At 42.4% G+C, this 22,973-nt stretch overlaps 1 protein-coding gene across 2 annotated transcripts in view; it reads left to right on the top strand.

Annotated features, from left to right (window-relative positions):
• The window catches only part of TOX3 (TOX high mobility group box family member 3), a 96,251-nt gene that overhangs the window by 50,483 nt on the left and 22,795 nt on the right, over positions 1–22,973 (top strand). The window contains exons 2-3 of one of the 2 annotated variants that reach the window (XM_087826914.1): positions 16,627–16,692; positions 20,698–20,949. In XM_087826914.1, coding sequence (XP_087683040.1) covers positions 16,627–16,692; positions 20,698–20,949 — 318 coding nt within the window. Of the gene's footprint in view, positions 1–16,626; positions 16,693–20,694; positions 20,950–22,973 lie in introns of both variants that reach the window. The other variant, XM_087826913.1, reaches the window with a different exon arrangement.

The following is a 22,973-nucleotide window of genomic DNA, read 5'->3' as shown; positions in this document are numbered from 1 at the left end:
GCGGAGGGGTGGGTGAGGGTTGGAGCAGAGAGCTGGATGGGAGGGCAGGGGCTCAGCAGAACTGCTGTGGGAAGTGGATAGGCAGAGCTCTAAGGGACTGCTGAGGCCGAAACCTGGCAATGGAGAGATCACGCCTGTCCGTGGACGTGGGCGAGACAGGTGAAGGGGACCAACGGCCACAGACTTCCAGTTATTACGGAAGCAGGCCGGGGGGATGTAACGGACAGCATGGGGAGAATAGTCAGTAGCAACTTCGTATGGTGGCAGATGGTAACTAGACGTAATGTGGTGGTCATTTGTAATGTAGGCGCCCAGCAACTATGAAGTACGCCTGAAATTAATAGGGTATTGAATGCCAGTTGTGCTTCAGTTGAAAAAAGGGTCATGCATATGGGAGACACGTATTTTTAGTGTCCATGTATCCAAGGCTTATTAGCCTTTTTTTGTGTGTGTGTGTCTACATGTATGTATATATATGTATGTCTATATATGTGTATGTCTGTGTATGTGTGTATCTATATATATGTATATGTGTGTGTCTATGCATGTATATATGTGTGTGTATATATGTATGTATATGTATATGTGTGTCTATATTTGTGCCTGTGTGTGTCTGTGTGTATATGTGTGTGTCTATATGTATGTATATATGTGTGTATGTGTGCATCTATATGTGTGTGTGTGTATATGTGTGCGTGTGTGTGTGTGTATGTATATGTCCCTGTGTGTATGTGTGTGTGTGTATGTATGTATATATGTGTATATGTTTGTGCGTATGTGTGTGTGTATTCCGTAATGCAGGCTCATGCACGTCTGTTGAATAAATGAATCCATTGTAGATTTTTGCAGGCAATTTTCGGGGGTTGATTTTCTGGGACCCAAGTAATACAATGTCAGGATTTGAATCCCTTACCTTATGTCTTACATTTGTGACCTTTCTTTTTTCTCTTCCATGATTATTTCCTCTTCCATGAAAAAAAAGAAAGTTCATGAGAGAATGAAAAATTAAATCCAAATAATCACTGTGTTCCTTCTGTGGATAAAGCATTGCATGTCGCTGGCCCTGCAGAAGAGTCACAGGGGACAGGATGGTCCTTGCCCCGAGGCTCCTGGTGGGGGGTAGGGGGTGGGATAACGCTCAGGAAGAATTCTTTATTCTCCGCACATGCTGACTGCAGCTTGAGGTGGGAAGGAAGGGCTTCGAGGAGGAGGAGGCAGCAGCTCTGGTGTCCTGAGCTGAGAAGGTTGCCGCAGGAGAGCTGGTGTTCGCACTGTGCTGATGAACACGTGGAACTTCACTGGAGGCCATAGCTGGGGGCTTGCGGTGCAGGTGAAAGAAGCAGCATTTCAGAGGGAGGAGGTGGCCTGAAGTTGGGAAAATGTGGGGTGTGTTCAAGAAAGAAAATATACACCAGAACGTATAGAGAGAAAGTATATTCAGTTAGCTACTTATTTTCAAGTTTGGAAACCTGGAAGTATACCTTTTGCTTACTTTATAGAGCTGACAGGACCTCGGATGAAGGGGCAAAGATTCAGTGTGGGTGTGAGCTTCATTCTTTATATGTGTCAGAATGGGGGGCACTCACTTTACCCGATTAGTCATTAAGTTTTTCATTCCAAAAATTGCAGACTTGTAGGAATTCACATTGCTCCGTAGACAAATGTGCCCATTTAAAAGTGCCCCAACATCAACATTTATCAAACCAAATTGCTTTGTGAGAAATAGTTTCCAATTTTATTAAAATTTTCCAGTTAATATTTCATGCATTAACTTGAAGTATAAAATCTAGTTTGATTCTCTTGTTTATAAAACAGTATTGAGAAGACACATGACCATGGTAGTTTCAGGCTTACGAATATGTTGTCCCAGAGATAAAAGCAAGCCTTTTTTTTTTAAATGTCTTTATTGATTTCAAAGATAGGAAGGGAGAGAGAGAGAAACATCAATGATGAGAGAGAGTCATTGATCGGCTGCCTCCCGCATGCCCCCTGCTGGGGATCGAGCCTGCAACCCGGGCATGTGCCCTGACCAGGAATCGCACCCCGATCTCCTGGATCCTAGGTCGACACTGAACCACTGAGCCACGCCCGGCCGGGCTAGAAACAAGCCTTTTAGTCCTGTTTCTTCTAGTAGATGTCATTTTCTTCTGAACACATCTGGATAATTCCTCATACTTCAGGGTGTGGGGTGTGGGTGAATAAAATTGGAGACAGGAGGTATTTCTTACTCAGTACATGTATGTTTTATTTTGAACTATCCCTCCTCGCATGTTCAACTTAAGTCTTGAGGCAAAGTCATTCTATAGTGCCTTTAAATGTATGACATTTCCTAGCAGTGAAAGGGCATTGGCAAAGCTCATTTTGTTCCCCTTTGTTACAAGAATGATGAACTAAATGTGTTTTATCTCTTTCCTTCTTTGTCATCTATGACTCAGCTGCTTCGGTGGCCCTTGAGCTACTGGTGCTGGGCGTGGAAAGGCCCCATGCTTATCCCCCAGCCAGTGCTTCCAGTTCATTGGCAGGTGAGGCCTTCTCACTGATCCCAAATAATGCATCTTCTGCTTTATCATAAGAAAATCTTCTTTGTCTGCTTGTTCTAAGGAATTTTCCTTTGTAGACGTTTGGACTCTTATTTGCCTATTGAGGAATGATTTTGTATGCTTACTATTTTTCTCCCACGTAAATCAAGATCACTCGATGGGTGCTCCCCATGGTTTCCTGCTGTGTGTAATTGGGCCTCAGCGCAGCCCTCTCTCTCCCCACTTCCCTGTCCTCCCGCTGAAACTGGACTTGCATATTTGAGTTTCCCTGGATCTGGTTCTAAGTCATTGGATGTCTGTCTGTCTTGTCTCCACAACTCCTTGAGGGCAGCTGGGACTCTCCCTGCCTTGTATGTCCAGTCTGTGCCTTTGTGAATGGCAAAGTTTTGGCACCAGGAACTCCAATAAATACAGTATTTCAGCTTCCGAGTTTTTGCGGTATGTGACATGTCTGATCCCTCTCTCTTACTGAAGCCTCCTCTTGATGTCAGGAATGTCACTCTTTCTAGGCTGTCTTCTAAAACTCTTGCCAGCCTTTCACAGGCTCCATGGCGGGATCAGTGTCCCTGTCATTAAATAATGGAGTTTCTCAAGGTCAGCTGTAGGCCATCCTGTGTCGGTTTTCCCTTCCCAGATCCCCTTCACGTTGATGGCTTTATTGAACATCTGCACCCATGAGTCTTACAAAAAAAAGTCTCCCTGTTCCAGACCTTTCTGTAAACCATAGACATCTTGGTGCCTCAGTTCCAGCATGTTTAAAAGGCACCCATGCCCGCCGGGCGTGGCTCAGCGGTTGAGCGTCGACCTAGGATCCAGGTGATCGGGGTTCGATTCCCGGCCAGGGCACATGCCCAGGTTGCAGGCTCAATCCCCAGTCGGGGGTGTGCAGGAGGCAGCCGATCAATGACTCTCTCATCATTGATGTTTCTCTCTCTTTCTCCCTCTCCCTTCCTCTCTCTGAAATCAATAAAGATATATTTAAAAAAAAAAGGCACCCATGATTCAGCCCACCACCCATCCCCGAGCCCGATTCCGTTCCGCGTCCCCTGTTGCAGTGAATGGCACTGCCGCCCATTCAGTTGCCCCAGCCCCAGCCCCAGCCGTGCCCCCGGGCGGCCGCTGCCCTGTCCCCTCTCTGAGCTCCTGGTCTCCCCGGAACCCGTCCGAGCCTCAGCGTCCCCCCCCCCCGCCGTTCCCACCTTGGCCCCTGCTGCTCTCGCCTCCCCTTCGGTCTGCCGCAGCGTTTTCCTTCTGGTCCACCGGCACCTGCTCGCGTTCATTCTGTGCCCTGTGCCCTTCGGGCTGTGCTTTGCAGGTGAGGTTTTACCGTATGTTTCCATATTCACTTGGTTGCCGTCTGGTTCCCTGCTCTGTGCTGTGCTCCATGAAGGCAGGGAACCATCTTTTTTGGTTCATGGTATATTCTCATTATTTTAGCGAACTGCCCAGCAGGCACATAGATGCCGTCAGGATGTGTTTGTTGTAAGACCGAGGAAATGACTGGACAGCAAATGTCGATTATTGCTGTCTTCTTATTTTCAGGATTTTTATTTCTTTACATGCTCATAGAGATGAAGGACATACTTCTTGAGACAGGTTCCATTGTAAATATTGTTTTGCCTGATTACAGAACTAGTCAGCGCTAATTTTAGAAAGCATAGTAAAATAAGTTTAAAAAATTTTTTATACTGTATGTGGTTTTGAATCATGGTTTTCTATTCTACCGTGACCATTTTCCTATGTCACTAAAACCACTTCAGAATTGTTTAAAATAAAATTGACAAATTTGAGAGACACAGCCTTTCTAGAATGCGTGTTTGATGCAATGAAACTCTTACAAAGACCTCGTTTACTTAATGAAGTTTCTCTACACTATTGCAGTCCATAAGGTTTGATGAACTTTAGGATCTGTTGAAAATTTATTACATTGTGTTTGGTGTCGGAGGTATGTTTTCTGCTTTGGTGCTGCTGCTTTGTAAAAGTCTCAGTTATCCTCGCACCTTCCATCATCCAGATTTCCCAGGACCAAGGTGGGGATTCCTTGGTCAGTATTTGTCACAAAGCAACACCTGATATTCCTGATGACCACATAAGGCATCAGCTTCAGGTTCTGCCATTAGAAATGAAATCTTGTCTCTTTGGCAAAGTTCCTTTTCTTGTATTTAAAACTGCCCTGACTGACAAAGGAGGCAACTTGAAAATGTTTCGCCCACCAGTGGATGGGTAGGCACATGCGGGTTTCCTTCCAGCTCATGTTTTCCAGAGAGGAGTTTATCATTGTTCAGTGCTGGGCTGAGGGGAGCACTCGGTGTTTTCTCAGCTCTTCTGGTCAATGCTAGGATCAAGAACTTGGACAGTATATTTCCTGTTATCTCTGAAGGGTTTATTTTCTCATGGAGAAATCCAACCTTTTATGTTGAGCGTATCCCTTTTATATGAACCTGTGTTTTTTTTCCCAGTAGAGCATTAAGATTTTCAGCTTTACCTCTCTATAAGCGTATTAACATCATTAAACATGAAGGAGATAGCTTGGGTGATGTGTAGATTTTGAGGGCGCCGTCTTCTGCGAGCACTTATTTTTGGTTTGGAGTCTACAGAGGGAACAGTGGGGAAGGGAGCGGCTTCTGGCCGGTGCCAGATGGACATCCCTCATGGAATCCGTTACTTATCCCAGGGGCCCTATTGTACCAGGTTTATTTTCAATATTAATCTTGATATGAAGGCAGCTGCAGTTTTTAAAAAAAATCATACCTCTAACTTATTTTTATTATGGCCAAAGTAATTTATAGATAGGCTTTATGATGGATCTTAGTTTTCCCTCAGTTATTAACCAGCACTGTGGAATGCAGAGTAATTCTTCCTTTGTGCCATATATATTCTTCCAAGAGTAGCAATGAGAAAAAAAATTCTCTTTCTAGGAATAGATGGAGTCAGTATAGGCTGGTAATGTGTGCATTTTATATGAGCCCCTGTAAATAAGGTGGTAACATTTTACTTTAAAGCCAGGTAGTTTGTCTTTTTTTTTTTTTTTTTTTTTGAGTTTCTAAGCAAAATCTCCCCCGCCTCCCATAGGTTGCATTTTAACTGGCACGTGTTGAGAAGGTTAGTACGTTTTTAGATTGTATTCACATACTGTCTTTAGCTGAAAATGCAGCCTCACTGATACCCCTTTGTGATTCTTTTAAGATTTTCCCATCTGTTTAAGCTCCTTTTCGGTCACTTTTGCATTTACAACTTGATATAATTTGCCTCTATATAGTTGAGTCGCTCTTCTGGAATAGAATTTGGTTTTTGCTGAAGTGCGTGAAATTTGATATATGATTTAAGAAGAGCTGCTTACAAATTGCTGTATAATCACATCTTTTTAAATTCATGCAAGGAAACGTTAAGGTGATCTTGAATGTATTCCTGTACAGCGGCTGTTTGGGATTCTAATAAAATGCCTCTCTTATTTAGGAATACTTAAATTCATGGTTATTTTATATAAAATGCTATAATAAGTTTGAGTTATACACCAGATTAGCATTGACATCTTGACTGAGTTCTACTGTTTGCCTTCAGGATGAAAGCCAACGGCCCTTACTTTGAAAGGATTTTATTTTATAGTTATGTTTAAGAAAACATTAGCCTCATACTCAAACTAATTAAAATATAGGTCTGGGGGGGAACTCTCTTTTTAAATAAATATAAGATATAAAATCTTAAGTTACAAATTTTAGAATAGTTGGTTGGGAGAAATGTGATTTCTTTCCCTCTTGTCCCAAGTCCTTAACCAAAGTGGGATTTAGTCTACTGTGAGCCTTTTTCCTAGTAAAAGACTTTAGATAAACAAATGAGCATAACTGGTAAGATACAGAGAACTAATGAAAGCTATACAGTCACCCATCTGGCAGAAAGTTGTCCCTTCAGAATTCAAGCAATCATAAAATCACAGAAAAATGTATTTAATCAAGATATTCTTGCAATGTGAGCAAAAGCCCTGCAGCCCTGGCACGTTGCAGTGGTTTCATATCTGAATCTTATAATTTCTTATCAAGTATCAGAGACTTATTTGTAACCTTTTGGAATTGATAGATATGACTTAATAGACATGAGTAGACCTCATATGCAATCCCGTTTGATTTAAATGATTATATATTCTGTATACTTAGGAACTTCTTACCATTGATCATTTTTGAATTAAGCAGGCTTCCAATATTGGGTTTGCCAAAAATGATTGAGACTGATAGAGAATATAGTCAACAATATTGTAATAACTATGTATGGTGCCAGGTAGGTATTAGCCTTATTGGGGGATCACTCCGTAAATTTTATAAATGGCTAACCACCATATTGTACACCTGAAACTAATATAAAATAATATTGAATGTCAACTGTAATTGAAAAATAAAAAAGTAACTAAATAAAAATGATTGAGGCTTGAAAATAAACACATTAAGTCACTTAACTCTTCAGGGAGAATTTATAGTTTATTGATTTTTTGTAAATGTTAGCCTTAGAAAAACATGTTAATCTACTTCTATTTCTTGACTTATTTGCAGCAGGGAGAAAAAGAGCAACTGAATATTTACATAAATGGAAAACTTCATAGCTGACAACCAGCTAGTTGATGCATATTTGAAACCCATTTAAGATAATCCTTGATTGCACTCAATAATCTTATAAACAGATCTATCCAAAGTCAGCAGAATGCCCACTTGAATAAAGAACGCCAGTTGTGTTTGGATCATGTAGAAGCGATAATCCTGTAATATTTATTTTAAAACACTTTATCTTTTGTTTATGCTTAATGTATGAATTGATCTATATAAGAGTTTCTCAGCCTCAGCACTATTGACATTTTGGACAGGATAATTCTTTGTGTGGGAGCTGTTCTGTGCATTGCACAATGTGTAACAATATCCCTGGCCTTTACTCATTGGTGTCAGAAGCACCCACTAGTCGTGACAATGAAATCTCTAGATATTTTCAAATGTCTCCTGGGGGGAGCAAAATCACCCCTAGTTGAGAATCACTGATCTATATACTTACATGTTTATACCTGTGCATCTGTATATTAGCATATTGGTTTTAGGCACCTGGACATGATGTGGCTTGACAGCATTTAATTTTATACTTTAGTGATCAAAGAATGGAAGACAATATAGGAACTCACTGATGTTTTGATAGAATTCATACTAAATCATAATTAGAGGGATTGAAATTAGAGAACGTGTTTGTTTTGCCATTGGTTAGTGGAGTTTGGTTACTGCACTAAAGAAATGTTATAATGAGTTAAGATGCTTTTACTTAAAAATGCTGAGGGACATTCTTCTTAATTTGTTTTTCCCTTTTTACCAGTTTGAAACTTCATGTGCTTGTGTAGGAAGTATGGCCCAGGAGACTTACTAAAACTGTTTGGTATAAATGTGTCACATTGTTAGAGGCCCGAAAGTTTGTTTTCAGCTGAAAGTCTCTAAGGTCCTTAGTCATTTGGTTGCAATATGAACAATAAAGTCTGGCAGGACCAGGAAAATAACTCAGATTTTATCTTCTATGACTTTCCATTTCTCTTTTGTTTTAAGGCTTGGTGTCCTCTGGCAAATCATCACAGTGGTTCACCTGAATTTGATGTGGCCCAAGTCGTGTGCACAGACAAATAAATAGCACTGAAGTTCCCTTGACCCATGAGAGCTGAGTTGTTACTCCTCCCAGGGATATTAGAATTTATCATGAGACTCAGCCCTTTCCGAACCCAAGTGATGTCCTGCTAGTAATGGAGATTTGCATGTCAGTGTCAGATCTTCTGGGGCCAGGGAAGGGGTCCTTCTGATTCTTACAGTGACATCAAAGAAAGGAGCCGCCTTCTCCATCCAGACGAAATGGCTGCTCTTACCTATCACTTCAGTGAACTTCAAGAAACCCAAACAGACTTTCCTATTGAGTATCCAAATAGGACCTTCCTATTGAGTACATTTCGAAACATTCAGATTGGCCTTCAGAGCTCTCCATAGCTTGGCTGCCTACCGTCTCTCCCAGCTTACCTCCATTTCTCTCAATGTCTGGCACCTCCCCTGCAGCCTCCCTGGCCTCTGCTTTGTCCTTTGCACAAAGCCTGCACACACTTAGGCCTGCTGGGGTGCCCCCTCCTCCTGCCTCCTTCCGTGGTTCAAGACGTTACTCAGATTGGCCGTTCCTTCCTCTAAACGTTCAGGCTGTTTGTCAGTGTCACTCATTGAGTTGGCCCTGAGGTTGATCAGTGTTTGTGCCCCATCACCCTGATTGAGTTGTCATCTCTTTAAAGCAACAATTATATCATTTACTGCTACTTTTTCACATCTTCAGAAAGGTAGATGTATTCCCCCAGTGTGTCCTGTTCATTAGCATCTAGTAAGTTCTTGCTTGGGTGTTGGTAAGGCTTTCGGAGGAAGGGGGAGATGGAGCGGAATTGCACGGAAGGTGTGGGCACTTAGCACATTTGTCAGCTTCGGCTGGCCTCTGCCCCGTGTGTTCAGGGGAAACCAGGCCGCCTCCCTCTCTGTGAACGTGGGTCACGCTTGGCTGCTGGGCCTATCCCAAAGATCGCTCCATTTTTGTTAAAAAGAAAACGTGCTTTGGGAAGCTTAGTATCCTCTCTTCTGCTTACATTTGTTTCTGATATTAAACAAGTGCAGTTGGGTTTTGTACTTCCTTGGTTTTTGTGTTTCAGTCCTTGCCATTTCTAACTAGTCCAGATGGTTCTGCAATTCACAGGCTCAAATGTGTCCAGATCATGCAAATCCGAAGGCCTCCCTGTTTGAGTAGGGTCCATATGTTTAGGCATTGTTGTTCCTTCTGTGGCTCCACAGAACGTGTTGGAAAATCCGACAGTGGCACTAGCCTTCCCTATGTGGTCCAGCTTAGGATGCTCCCATCCTGCCCTCTGGCCGTGAGGGTGGGAAAGGGGCCTATGGTCACCTACAAGTGGTCGCATTTTCCTGTGGCAGCCGCTGCTACATAAGCATTTCAGTAAGATACTCCTCAGATAGATGGAGAGGTTTATTTACAAAGGCTAATTGCCACCACATTAGTCTGCAATGAACTAGGCTAGTGCTTTTCAAATATTAGTGTGTTTTAGAGTTTCTGAGAAACTAGTTAAAAATACAGATTTTTAGGCCCCACAGCTTGGAGATTCTGACACACTAAATCCAGGGTGTGGTCAGGTAATCTGCATTTTCAGCAGGCATCTGGTTCTCCTGTGGTCCCTAGCACCACACTTTGAGAAACTCTGAGTATAAAGCATTTTTTAATAAAAACAGAGATTTTAATTAGAAAAATAAGAAAACCAGCTGTCAAATTTAATCCTCAAATTCATGCCCCCATTGGTGCTAGATTGTTGGCCTTCTATTCTCTCAGCTCTTTGCCTGCAGGCCCGAACCTGTGTTGTCCATTGAGGCTGGTTTTCAACTACCCAAGGCCCCATCCTGAATACCCTGTCCCCACCTGCGGTCAGTGCATTTTCTACAATAAAGCTTTTTTTTCAAGCTAAGTATCTCTAGCATTTAAACTCTTAATTTTATTAGGATATATATCTCTTCCTATGACCACTTTTTCCCCATAGGTGTGGTTTGTGGAGAGGCCCGTGGTGATGGATGTTTGGTTTCTCCTTTCACTTGAATTTCAAGTGATTGTACCGTGTCCTGCTTGGCTTGGAGAGCAATTCTCCGTATCATCATTTCACATCTAGAAATTAATTCAGTTGAGATTTATTGAATATCTGCTGTCTATCAAACATTTTTTCTTAGCACTGGGACATCAGTGTAAACAATGGACAAGACATTCTTATCATTAAGTTTACATTCTAGTGGGGCGAAGAGAAAGACAGTAAACATGTTGAGAAGTGTTACGGGGAAAAAAATCGAAAAATCGACGAGGGGAAGAGGGATAGAAAGTGCTGGAGGTGGAGGGCTGCAAAGGAATTTTATAGGGCCGCCAGAGGGAAGGTGGGATTCGAGGAAAGATGCAAAAGGAGGGAGTGAGCAAACCCTGGGGACGTTTGGAGGGACCACATACCAGGCAGAGGACACAGCCCGTGGGAAGGCCCTGAGCTGGGGGGGTGCCTGGGCTCTTGAAGAAACAGCAGGGAGGCCAGAGTAACATGAACAGGAGGGAGAACATTGGCCAGGGGTCAGAGAAGAAACCAGGGCCAATGTAAGGATTTGGGCTTCTTCCCTGCGTGACTAGGGAGACATTGGAAGGCTTTGAGCAGAGTGATGTGATCTGACTTAGATCTTCAAAGGTTGCCGTTGGCTGTGAGCAGAGAGTGCATCGTGTGGGGAGCCCAGCTGAGCTGGGACCCACGGGGAGGCTACAGCGATGACCCAGGAGAGAATAGATGGCTTGGGCCTGGGTGGGTCCTGTGGAGGGTGACAAGTGGTCAGCTTTGGGTATAACTGGAAAGGGGAACCAACAGAAGCTCTGGATGGCAGGAAGCGTGGATTCAAGCATGAGTTTTGGCCTGAGTCACCAGAATTGCGCCAGTTCCCATCAAAGGAGGTGGGGGACACTGTGGGTCGGGCAGTTTTTGGGGCGAGCATGAGGAGTCCCCTTTTGCTCTTGTGATTGAGGTGCCTGCTGCCACCCAAGTGGAAGCGCTGTGGCTGTTATATATGACTCGGGTGCTCAGGAGATAAATATCTAGGAGTTTTTAGCATGTGGGAAGGCAAATAATATTTTTGAAAATTTCTTTTCAAAAAAAGTCTTGCTTGGTGTTTGACCTGTTAAGGTATGTGTGCACATGAATACATGTGGGTGTATATAATTATAGGTGTGTGTAATTCTCTCTCTATAATTGTACATATGTAATTAGCAGAATTGTGTATGTGTGTGTTTGTGGATGCTCCTGCTAATTCTGCTTCAGAGTTCACCGTTTGCAGGTTTTGTTTCCAGATGCTACTGTTCACCCGCCCTTGGTATAACCAGTCTTTGTTCACTAAGTCATCCGTCTCCTGAGGGAGAGGGGGCTCCGTGTCCCCCCAGTAACCGCTGGTAGTATCATCTTGCCACGGTGGGCTTGTGTTCACCCTTTCGGGATGTTTGTCTCGGAGCGGATGCCACCGCCGGAAACGGTTAAAACTGGATCGTCTGCAGTAGGTCCTGTCCCGCCGGGTAGTCACCAGCCCGGGGGAGTGAACTTCAGCGCCGCCTGCCCGCCCCGTGAGCGCGCTTGGCACGCTCGCCCCACCATGGCACAGTGCAGCCTGACAGATGTCCTTACTGAGCCATCAAATTGGATGGTGTCTGCTAACAAATCTAATGGGGAAAAAGAAAAGAGAGTTTGAAGGATTATCATATTTTTTAAGGATTAAATTTATGCCATTTAGCTGTTTGATACCCTGTAGTTAATGCTGCTTTATTAGACGCCTGCGCGATTCTTCACGTGGTGTCAGAATAATTTCAGCGGGAGTGATGCGGGCACCGTCGGGCTGGGGAGCCGGCCCGTGGTCCCAGATGGGTCGTTGTCTGTGCCGCGCCCTGGCCGGGCTGCCCCTCGCGGCCCCGCTCGCTCACTCTGGCACTTCACAGGGTGAGACGGCCAGGAACACCATGGTCTTCAGGAAATTTTTAAAAAATCCTGCAGTGCTTCTTTCTAATTGATGCCCTTCATAAATTATATTTGCCGAGGCTGTAATTGCCCATCAGGCAGAAACAGGACGTGGACGTCCCAGTACAATGAAGATGTTCTTTTGTGAAAGGATGAGGGTGGAGGTGCGCAGAGTAATTCAGTGCTGCCTTCTAGTTACATCTTTGGGGATTGTGTCCTTGGGGATCGCACCTGTTAGAGCCTATCAGCGGGGAAAGGGCCCCGCAAATGCCCCTGCCTCTCAGTGACCGCTTCCCCTGTATGTAAGCCCATTTCTTTCATGTTTTTATATGCTCTTCAGAGCAGTTAACTCTCTGTTCCACCTGATGTTCGTTTAGTTTACGTGAAATGTTTTGTTTGGACTCTTCAAGTCTCCTGGAAGAACCTTATGTGGTTGAGCAGGAGATCTTTGAAGGAACAGCGAGTCACCGTCTAAAAGGCTGGGAACAGGCCAAATTAAGGTGACTTACAGCGCATAATTTAGAAATTCTTACTTAGTTGACTTGCAAAATGCATCAATGCTACCATTGTACAAAAGTAAGCTCTTAGCTTTTATAAGGATTCGAGGACAATAAAAGAATGTTGTCAGTAAAGAGTCTGGAACAAGGTTTCCCAAAGTGTGTTCCCACAGGGTGTTGTGGGGAAAACAAAAGGAAGGGCTCCGCGGGGAAAAAAAATATTTTGGGTGGGGAGGGGGTTACTGTCTCACACGTAAGAAAAATGTAAGCTCCGTCCAAGGAGGAATCTTATCGGCTTCCTCCCCATTTTATCTGCAGTGCCCAGCACAGTACCACATGGTGCCTTGAAGAATTAGCTGCAGGACTCCTCAAGGCCTTTAACTTTGCAGCTGGCATTGTGACTCGGAGAGGACCGCGGTCTGTGTCGTTCACGGGCTGCGGGGACCCTTTTCTACCCGCTGGGAAATTCTAGCTGCGAGTAAGATAAGATTGATAAGATTTAGAGTGGCATTGATCAGCGAGTGAAATATTCAAGGTTTGATGGATATTGGATCATAAGTGATACAGACTGTGAGGCAGGACGGATGTCCCACTTCCGTGTTTGTATCGGATTTGGGGCAAGTAGCTTGACTCTCAGGAGCCTCCGTTTCTTAATTTATAACATGGGGATAGTAATTATGTTTATCTAACTGGTTGTTGGGAAAATAAATTACATTTAGTTGCACTTAGGAAAATTAAATAATGTATGTAGAAGGCATTACAGGGCAAAAACACATTAACATGATTATTAGGATTATTACGGTCATCATCACACTCATCACGAAAACGGAAGTGATGGAGTTACTCCAGCTAGGATGGGTGATTATGAGACCCTGAGGTTAAAGTGGGATTTCTCCTTTCTTCCCTTCCTTCACAAAGCTTGGACTGCTTTGAATATGCCAGACGTTGTTGTTAGTTCTGGGGGAGCCAGTGGTGAACACAGTTAAGGCCCCTTCCTCCCTCAGGGACCTTGGATTTTTTGTAATACAGTGTGTTTACCAGTGTCACTATCTCCTAGAACATAAATTTAATTATACACAATTTAGTTGACGTTAATTGTTCTGAGGTCATTATATTAAAGATCTGCCCCCAAAGGGTCACTTTTTCTCTAAGAATCAGATATGTTCTTACACAAACAAGTAAAGCAGGATTCATAGGTCACATTTAAAAATAAAATAGATACAATTACACTAGCATTGCTAGATAAGGTACGTCACACAAAGAGTGGCGTCTCTTGCATCCTGATCAGGGTCACCACCACATTGGGGGGTCAGATATAGCAAATAAAAATGCATTAACACCCAGTTAACTTTGAATCACTGATAAAGAAAGAATACTTTTTTAGTATCAGTATGTCCCAAATAGTGCGTGGGACATACTTATACTTTTTTTTTAAAAAAGTTGTTAATTTGAAAGTCAAATTTAAGTGGTTGTCCTGTGTTTTATCTGACTACCCTCCCTCACCGCACCAGGGGCGGGGCCCCCTAGGCAAGAGGAAGGCAGTGCCCTGTAACATGTCAGCATTCGAAGCCACCTTTGTTGAGGTACTTTATCCCAAACAGAATAGAAACCTTTGCTTCTATTTGAAATGATTTATAACTGTTCTTGCCTGATTGCCAAGTGTTTCCAAATTAAAAGCTGTTAATTAAGGCCTGTATATATAGATACAAAAGATACGCAGGGAGTGCTCTGTGATTCCAGCTCAGTACTTCAGGTGAGAGCTTTTCAAATTACCTGGACCACTGGAGCCACCTGCTTGACTAAATGCAGCGCCACCATCCCGTGGCTCATCCTCACGCAGAGGTGCCTGCGATGTTACTGGTTTTTCTCATTTCTCCAGGGCAAATACTAATTAATGGATACAATTCACAGCTGATTAGCTGTAGTTTCTTCAGTAATTACATTCGCATACTAACTGTTCAGAAGAGGATTTCTAACCCAGTTCTTATTTCACTCGAAGCTTAATTTGTTTTTTGAATTGTTTAGGCCCTTAGTTTAATAGCCATTTTATTTTTCTTTGTTGTTTTAGGTGCTATTAGATAATAAGTGAGTTTAATCTTAAAAAAATACTCTGTGATAATGAGCTGTTTGCCTTAAATGGATTTCTAATTCCCCAACAAAACCTACATTTAAATAACGTTAAAGTTGTGATACAGGCTGTTTGGGGAGCCAGGATTGGTGCATGGAATGCACAGCGTGACCCAAGTTCTCATAAATATTTATAATGAACATGCGGAATGGAGGCCCGAGATTTTAATTCCAAGATCATTAATTCATCAAGAATTCCAAGACAGAAGCTATGCTTTTTCTTGCACATTTTTAATATTGTAGAAGCATGGGGAAAATGTGTTTGTGTTTGTGTGTGCATGTGTGTGCGTGTGCACCTGCTTGTGGGTGTGTGTGTTTTTACAAAAACAACTTTTAAATTCTTTTGAAACCCCTTTATTGAGGTGTGATGTACATACAGACAAACTCTGCGTACTGAATGTATGCAACTCCATAGTTCGGAGATAAGTGTATGCTTATTTTAGATATCACGTGCCTTCCAAGAAGCCAGATAAAGGCCTTTCTTAAGCACAAGCAGATACATCTTTTGGAAATCCTTAGAAAGATATTCACCCAAATGGACTGAGGGCCCGCTGTGTGGCGTGTGTGGAGGTGTCGCTGTGCAGCGTGGGGTTTTGCTCCCCTGGACCTTAGCAGCGCTCTGGACCCTTTCGGGTCGTTCGTATAGATCCTGCCCCGTTCTTGGGTCCCTGCCGTGTCAGCCCCGCTTCTGTGCAGGAGCCTTACGGGTTCAGTCAGGGGCTAGAGCCCCCCTGCAAATAGTTTTGGTGGGTTCATTGAGAGGATGTGTGTGGGTCTTCGGTACCTGTGTTCTGTTTATTCTCGCTCGCTCTCTGTTTCTTTCTCCCCCTGCCGCCCCCTTCCCTCTCCTTGGGAAGATTGTGCCCCTACTTTCAATAATTACTAGCTCTGTTTATATTAGAGAATGGATGTGTGCATTCCACCCTTTGGGGACCGAACCCATGTGTCATTTAATGCGTGAAAGGAAGGAAATCGTACACTGTGTAAAAAGGAGGGCGGCCTTTTACCATTTAAAAATCATGAAAATAATATAACTCCAGCTAATTATGCTCACAGGGCCTTCCATCTTGCCAGGCTGATAACAATGTTTAAAGCCACCAAATGTGCCCGCTCATACCACCCGAACCCAAAAACCCATTTCTGCCCAAATCCAAGTTTTACATTTTGATAACAGGTCTCTGGAAGTAAAGAGCTTATGTCTGAAATGCTGATACAGTCTTATTTGTGGTGGTATGAATAGGCTATTGTGTTAGGGAATTAAATAAAAATTGCTGTGTTCATAGGATCCCGCTTATTTTTTAAACCTCTTTGCACTTAATGTTACATTGAGAGATTAAATATCACTATTTTCAACAGCTCTGATGGATATAGATATCGTTTTAAACTCTGGAGATTTAAAAAATATTCTTTAGTCTTATTATTTATTTATATTCACACCACACCCCATTCACTAGAAAATAGAATTTGAGTCCTGGGAATTGAATTCTGTTCCTTTTAATTCACATCTTAACCTACCCACACTTGTGACATCTGTTCTGGAAAAGTAAGCTCTGAAATCCCAACATGTTTTAAAAATGTGTCAGGGTGGTTTGGGGGAAACTCTTTTCCTTCTAACCTCTCACAGATGCCGGTTCAACAAACAGCACCCGCTGCTCGCCGGTTGGCCAAGTGTGCGCGACTGCCTCGCTTTGCCATTGGTCTTCATGAGGGACCCCCGTATTCTCTGGAACTTGCAAGTTAGCGTGACCCGCCCGCGTTTTGCCGGGGCCCAGCCGCCGGCGCTGGGAAACCGCCCCCCGTCCCCAGCGCCCGCTTCTCCAGGCCCCACGGAGCAGGAGGGACGCCTCCAGGAGCCTTTACTGGGCTGTGCATTAACCTAAGACAATCTGTTTTCTTGCAGTTTGGAAATAACAATAACTACATGAACATGGCCGAGGCAAACAACGCTTTCTTTGCAGCCAGCGAGGTAGGCGCCTGTCTTCATGTGTCCCTTCGTGTTTTGTGTGTTATTTAGATCATTTAAGAGGCTGGAAGGGAAAAGCAAAGTATCAGATTTCTCTCTCTCTTACGAGACACAAGGTAACAACTTAGGAGGAGACACGAGAAAAACCTATTGGAAGAGAAAATAACCTGAGCGGCCTCTGTCACTTGTCCAAGGCCATTGAGAACAACAGCAGTTCACACACACCTCTTGATGAAGGGAAATACATATGCAGACAAAAGGAAATCCTTGAGAGTGCAGAATATCTATCTATGCAAACTGTATTGGTGCCTAAGCAGATGAGTGGTTATTTTGGAAACTAGGATGGAAGTGACTTTTGATAGAAAATATTAGTTTAACTTCGCATAGCTCTGGGGATAATCTCATTAAGTTGCCATGATTTGGGAAACGACGCGGCAGGACAGGATTATCATTCTTAGGTCTTCGGTGGGAGCGACTGGAAGTCAGTGTTTCGGTTTTTGTTAGATCCCCACAGCCTAGTACAGCGCCTGACACGCAGTAGCTGCTCAGTAAGTGCGGACTGCATGAATGAAGGGGTGAATGGCACGCTCCAGTGGCCACAGCCAGGAAAGCTGAGCGATGGAGCCTAAGGGCAGCTCCACATTGACCCCGGGGTTGTTTACCGTTTACTGGTGCCACTGGAACACATCCCTTCTTGTCGCTGTTTTTATTGAATTCCTGACTCACTCACTTAGGGCTGTTGTCTGGTCTCGTTGGCCTGCCCTCCAGAAAAACCTCGATCTTGATTAGATCAAGGGAATGGTTTCTTAAAAATGGCAGCCTGTGAGATTTAAGATTTTAAAACAAGAGCGAACAGTGAAATTCGTCCAAATGGGACCTCTTGGCGGTTCCTGCAATAAAAAGTCTTCCATTTCCAAATACATTCAAATATAGGAACTGAACTCGTTTGACCCCCGGAGAGTGAAAACCGTAATGGCTTTGTCGATGATCTTGGTCCAAGGAAGCAAGTCGTATGAAAGAAATTCACATTGAGAAATTATTTGGAAAAAACAGGGAATCCAGAATGAAGGGCACTTGTAGATGAATCATTTTTACGGTGACCATCATCTCTCTAAGCAAGAAGACAGCCCAGATAAGGGAATATTGTTTGGCACTGGCTGCTGTGTTGTTTGCGATAATGAACACAAACCCCATCTGTAAGGACAACACGGTGTTTCATTCTGTAGGATTTTTCCCTACATTTGAATCAAACATTGATGAAAGCTCCACTGCCAGCAGCTGCTCAGAGACAATTTAATTCCAGCTGTGATAATTCACCGTGTCAGACATTGGCTGTTATGTGTTGATACAACAGTTCTCCAGATTTGCATTTTTATCAAAAGGAACAAATGTTTTGAACATTTCAGTACAGATGGTATTTAACCGTGTACACTCTACTTTAACGTGTTCAAGGTAAACACTGAAAAGTCAATATCTGCAAGAAGTAATCATAGAAACTTGAAACGATTAATCTGATCTTGGTCACAAGGCACAGTGTCCAGAGTCAGTAACTTTTGCTGTTGTTGCGGATGCCATACACGGTTACTTTTATAATCTCAGATAACCAGTGTTTTTGTGACGCTTTTCTCTAGGGAATGCTTAACATTGTATTGAATACATTACTTCTCTTTAAAAGTGGTTAAAGATTTTAGCATGTTCTTGGTTATGTACTGTAATATAATTTTATTGTATTGTTTTACTAGGTTACGATATAGTAGTAGACTAAATTCTAACTTAAAATTATCTTGTTTTTTATAAAATGATACTGTAAGGACATTTATATATAGATAAGATAGCTCTCTATTCCTTAACAAAAATAAAAATGAAAACCTCCTTAATTTTGACTGCCTAGGGTAAGATGTGTTTATGTTAGAGTTTAAGAGGTAATTTTATGTAATGATTTCCCCGCACATCTTTTTTTGAACAAAAAATAAAGCCCGAGTAAATGTTAATGTGCTACATTATAGCATGTACCTAATTTCCCAATCACTGCATTAAATGTAAATTTATTTGTTTTTTTAACATTTTAATGAGCGGAAACTAATTTGGGAAGACTTTGGGCTTGATGCAGTAAAATCGAAATTGTACCTGAAACCAATCCCCTTCTCATAGCTATTGTCTCTGCAGATAATTCCGTGGGGACCGGGAGACTCTGAGTTTGAAATTCACACGTTTGCTTCGTGTTTTCTGTCTGTGTCATGATTACCCTGACCATTTTTAAAGTACTTTAAATATTTATTGAAATAATATTTCAAGTGTTAATTACAGTGGTAATGAAAACAGCCAAATGCCACATATCAAGAATGAGTGTTTATCCGTATTGTTAATGTGATATGTTAGATTTCATTAAGCAGTAATGGGGTAGCAAATGAGTCACAAATTACAGTTGCATCTGTTACTAGACCGCATTAGTGCCAAAATAACGGCAAATGCAGCCATAGGGTGACGTTCATTAGCCAACCACGTTGGCGGCCAATGCATCCCTTTGTGTTTGAGAACTCAGGGTACATCGTAAGAAATCAACGTCTTTTAGGGGTCATTATCAGAATAGATATGTCAGAAAATCTAATATTTCATTCTAGCTTTCAAATGTGTTGCTATGCAGTAAAGTTTTGCATATATCGAATCTACTGAGGACCTTGAGATGTTTGATTGTCTGCCAGGGACACCCATGTCATGTGACCCCTTTATCTCTGGTGAGATAAAAATAAGAGTTGACAGGTTCTGTATGTAAGAAATGTGTTTTTTCCCCTTCAGTTTGTTTCTATTTTCTCTCAAGTGGTTGTTAAATTATATCATCAATTCAGAGTTTGAATAATGATGATTTTCAGCTCTAAATGAGTTCTCTTAGCCAATTACAGCAGATTCAAATGATCTTGCACCAATTCATTCTTCAAAAATGTTATTAATAATAAATGAACTGTAAATTGAACCCTCTGAGCTAAGGATAAAAAAATCTGAGTGGTCCCCCAACCCCTTTACTCAACCAAAAATAATATTCTAGACCTTGACACCCCCCCAATCCAAGTTCAAGTGTAAGAAAGGTGGTTAGTGGGGTTGAGCATACAGTCCTGATTTACATTCAAAGGCCCTCTCTTATAACACGACCTTTAAGAACCTAAGTAGCAATAAAGCAAGCAGTGCATTGTTTACTCTTAGGTCTTGAGAAATAACATTTGTCTAAGTGAGCAGCCTCAGTGGAGCTTGTGTATCTCTATCAATATATCTCTATGCTCATTCTATAGATAAAATAAAATAAAAGTAGAAGACTGGCAGAAAATGTTCTGATTAATACGTATCAAAATATTCATATCAAAGGAAATAACTCTCCTTATAGTTTAAATAAAAGCACTGGAACATTTTAATAGATGCTCTGAAGATAGTTCTTATATACAACGTTGCATTATAAACAGTAACAATTTCCATAGAAGCATTTATTACACTTGGGAATATATCAGTAAAGAAGTTTAAGAAGCAAACTGCAAATTTAATATGACTTGTTTTATATGTTGTGACAGAAAGTAAATATGCGTAATGTTCACTTCTGGATTAATGTTGTGTGTGTGCACCACAGAATCGTCAGCGTTTTATGAAGCATGTGGATAATGGGAGCGGTTTGAGCTGTTTCACTAACATATCAATAAAGTGGCAATTTGTTATATAGCCAAATCTAATGTCGCTGCTGCTCCAACTAACAACAAAGACAGATGTTGCTAATTAAGTACGCATTAAAAAACTGTTAATACTGATACTCCATTAAAACCATATGATAATGAGACTTAAATCTTTAATCAGAATGATCAGCAAAACTTTATATGTGGAAATCTGTGTTTAAGATGTTTTCATTTGAGAAATAAATATTTGGCCTAGGTCTGTAGTGTCGTGCAAAGCCTTTCTTCTTCGCTCCGGGGAGGAACGAGGCATAGGAGCGGAGCGTGAAGGTGCCTGTGTTTTGTTCCCTTTCAGCAGACCTTCCACACGCCGAGCCTTGGAGACGAGGAGTTTGAAATCCCCCCGATCACGCCGCCCCCGGAGGCGGACCCCGCCCTGGGCCTCCCCGACGTGCTCCTGCCCTTCCAAGGCCTCGGCGAGCCCTTGCCTGCCCAGGGAAGCGAGTTCACGCCCCAGTTCCCCCCCCAGAGCCTGGATCTCCCGTCCATCACCATCTCAAGGAACCTCGTGGACCAAGACGGGGCCCTGCACGGCAGTGGGCTACACACGGTAGGCGGCGCGTCGGTGGCTCGAAGGCTGTCCGCTCTTTGCGCGTCTCGGGGCACAGGTTCGAGAGCCCATCCCCGGTATTTGACGAGGGGGCGCTGGGTTGGTTGGCAGGCCCATCTGAAAGAGGGTGACCCAGCAAGATCTTTCGGATCTGAAATGATTTTTTAAGGGTCAGACTCATTGGTTTGGAAGCCACCCGTCGCCCTGGCTTGTTGTTCAACAGAGAGGCGCACTGGCCTTGAAGGCCTGCCCGGGCGCCGCGTGGAAATGGGGGCCCTCGGCCAGGCGCCCGGGGCCTGCCTTGGGTGGGCTGGAACACCACGTTTGTGATTCACGGGCGGCTCCCACCTCAGATGAAATACCCAACTGTGATACGGAGAAACGGGAAAAGAATAACTGCTTATAATCAGCCCAGGAAAATATAGATCCGGTTATTGTGTGAAATACATCTAATCGTGTTATTTATTGTCATAAACATTGAATAAGGCACTCCAGAGAGCTGAGACGGCTAATGCAATCATTTTGTTTCTCTTTTTTTAGTTAGCAATTATAGTCAGCAATCACCAGAGTAAATCTCCTTAAGTATTTTAAACTCTTCTGCTGGGATTTTTTTTTTTTCCACCACAGTATATAAAGCATTTGTGTCTATCTAGGTGAGATACTAAGCAGACATTTTAAAACAGGATTAATAGTTTATAAGGCCTTTTTTTTTTTTTTTAACCCCGATAAAATTAAACAGATGTGTTGATATAACAAACAACAAATCCTATTGCTTGTTTACATATTTCTCTGCACATTTAGGACCGTGCCAGTGATGTTTACTGGGTTCATTGTTAATTCCCCAGATAACAACAGACAATTGCAAAATATGTAGTGGATTAGCGTGTGGAGATTCAGCGAGCGCTCTGAAATATAAGATTACTTTCCCAAATAGGATTGCGGCAACATAATTTTCTTTGCCTGTGATCTTTTGTGTTTGAACTGAACGTCAGGGTTTTTATTTTTACTTTTTTGCTGGAAAAAAATGGAGCCAACAGTCGGGAAGGGTCATTAAGTATTCATAAACGTTCCCCGCCATCGCAAATAATTGTTTCCTGTGGACTTTCTTACATTTTTGTCCCTTTGACGCTGGAAAGGAGGGTTCTGTCTCTGTTTGTCTACAATCAGGCTTGCAGTGTTGTGCCTGGAAAATAATAAAAATAAAGAGGGTGTTTAGTCACCAGGGGAGTTAGCCAGGGTTCACCATTACTCATCGATGCTCAGCGAGGCTCATTAAAGTCTCGGAAATAGTTAAAAGACCATATAATGCATGCTAAAATGTGTACTTTATTAAATTGGTAAATATTTATTAATAATATAAGAATCTGCCTTTAAATTAAACATCTGATGAATTACCTTCCCTTAAAGCCATAAAACTGTTATTGCTGCTATAAAAAAAAGTGTAAAGGAGGCATTTTGACTATGAAATTTCATTTCATGGTCAATCGAATTTACTATATTGGAAAGAACTAAAGATGGAATCATAAAATAATTATGATATTCACATACACTTAAAGAACAGTGCTTTCAGGGGCTGGCGTTGGGGGAGAGGACTCAATTTTTAATGCTGCTTTTGTAATGTATTGCTAATCACTAAAGCAGCTGAATTATTTCATTGATTTCTAAAGTATAAGTACATTAGCTAAGTGCAGGCTGTAGTCATGGTATTTACATGGACCTCATCACATCTGTCGGTGCCTTTCTAAAGTTTTGCTGAACCCAATGATATTTATTTTGGCTCGAAACAAACTAATCTTGTTGAGAAGTCTAGTAGAATTTCACCTTGAAGAAATGTCATGGGGTTTTAAATCACAAATGTTGGAAAAAATAAAATGTACTAGGACAGAATTATGATGAATACAATGTGTCGTTGGCTTTGTTCTGTGTACTGCTTGACATGCTCACCTATAAACTTGAATTGGGAATCGCCAGAGGCATGGTTAAAAATAGGCTGTGTCAAGGTCCCTCCCGGCCGGGCCCCAGTC

This window comes from Miniopterus natalensis, chromosome 18 (genome assembly GCF_054644295.1).
Source record: "Miniopterus natalensis isolate mMinNat1 chromosome 18, mMinNat1.hap1, whole genome shotgun sequence".
Taxonomy (NCBI): Eukaryota; Metazoa; Chordata; class Mammalia; order Chiroptera; family Miniopteridae; genus Miniopterus; species Miniopterus natalensis.
The sequence above is the reverse complement of the archived record's forward strand: the minus strand, read 5'-3'. Positions and strand labels throughout refer to the sequence as shown.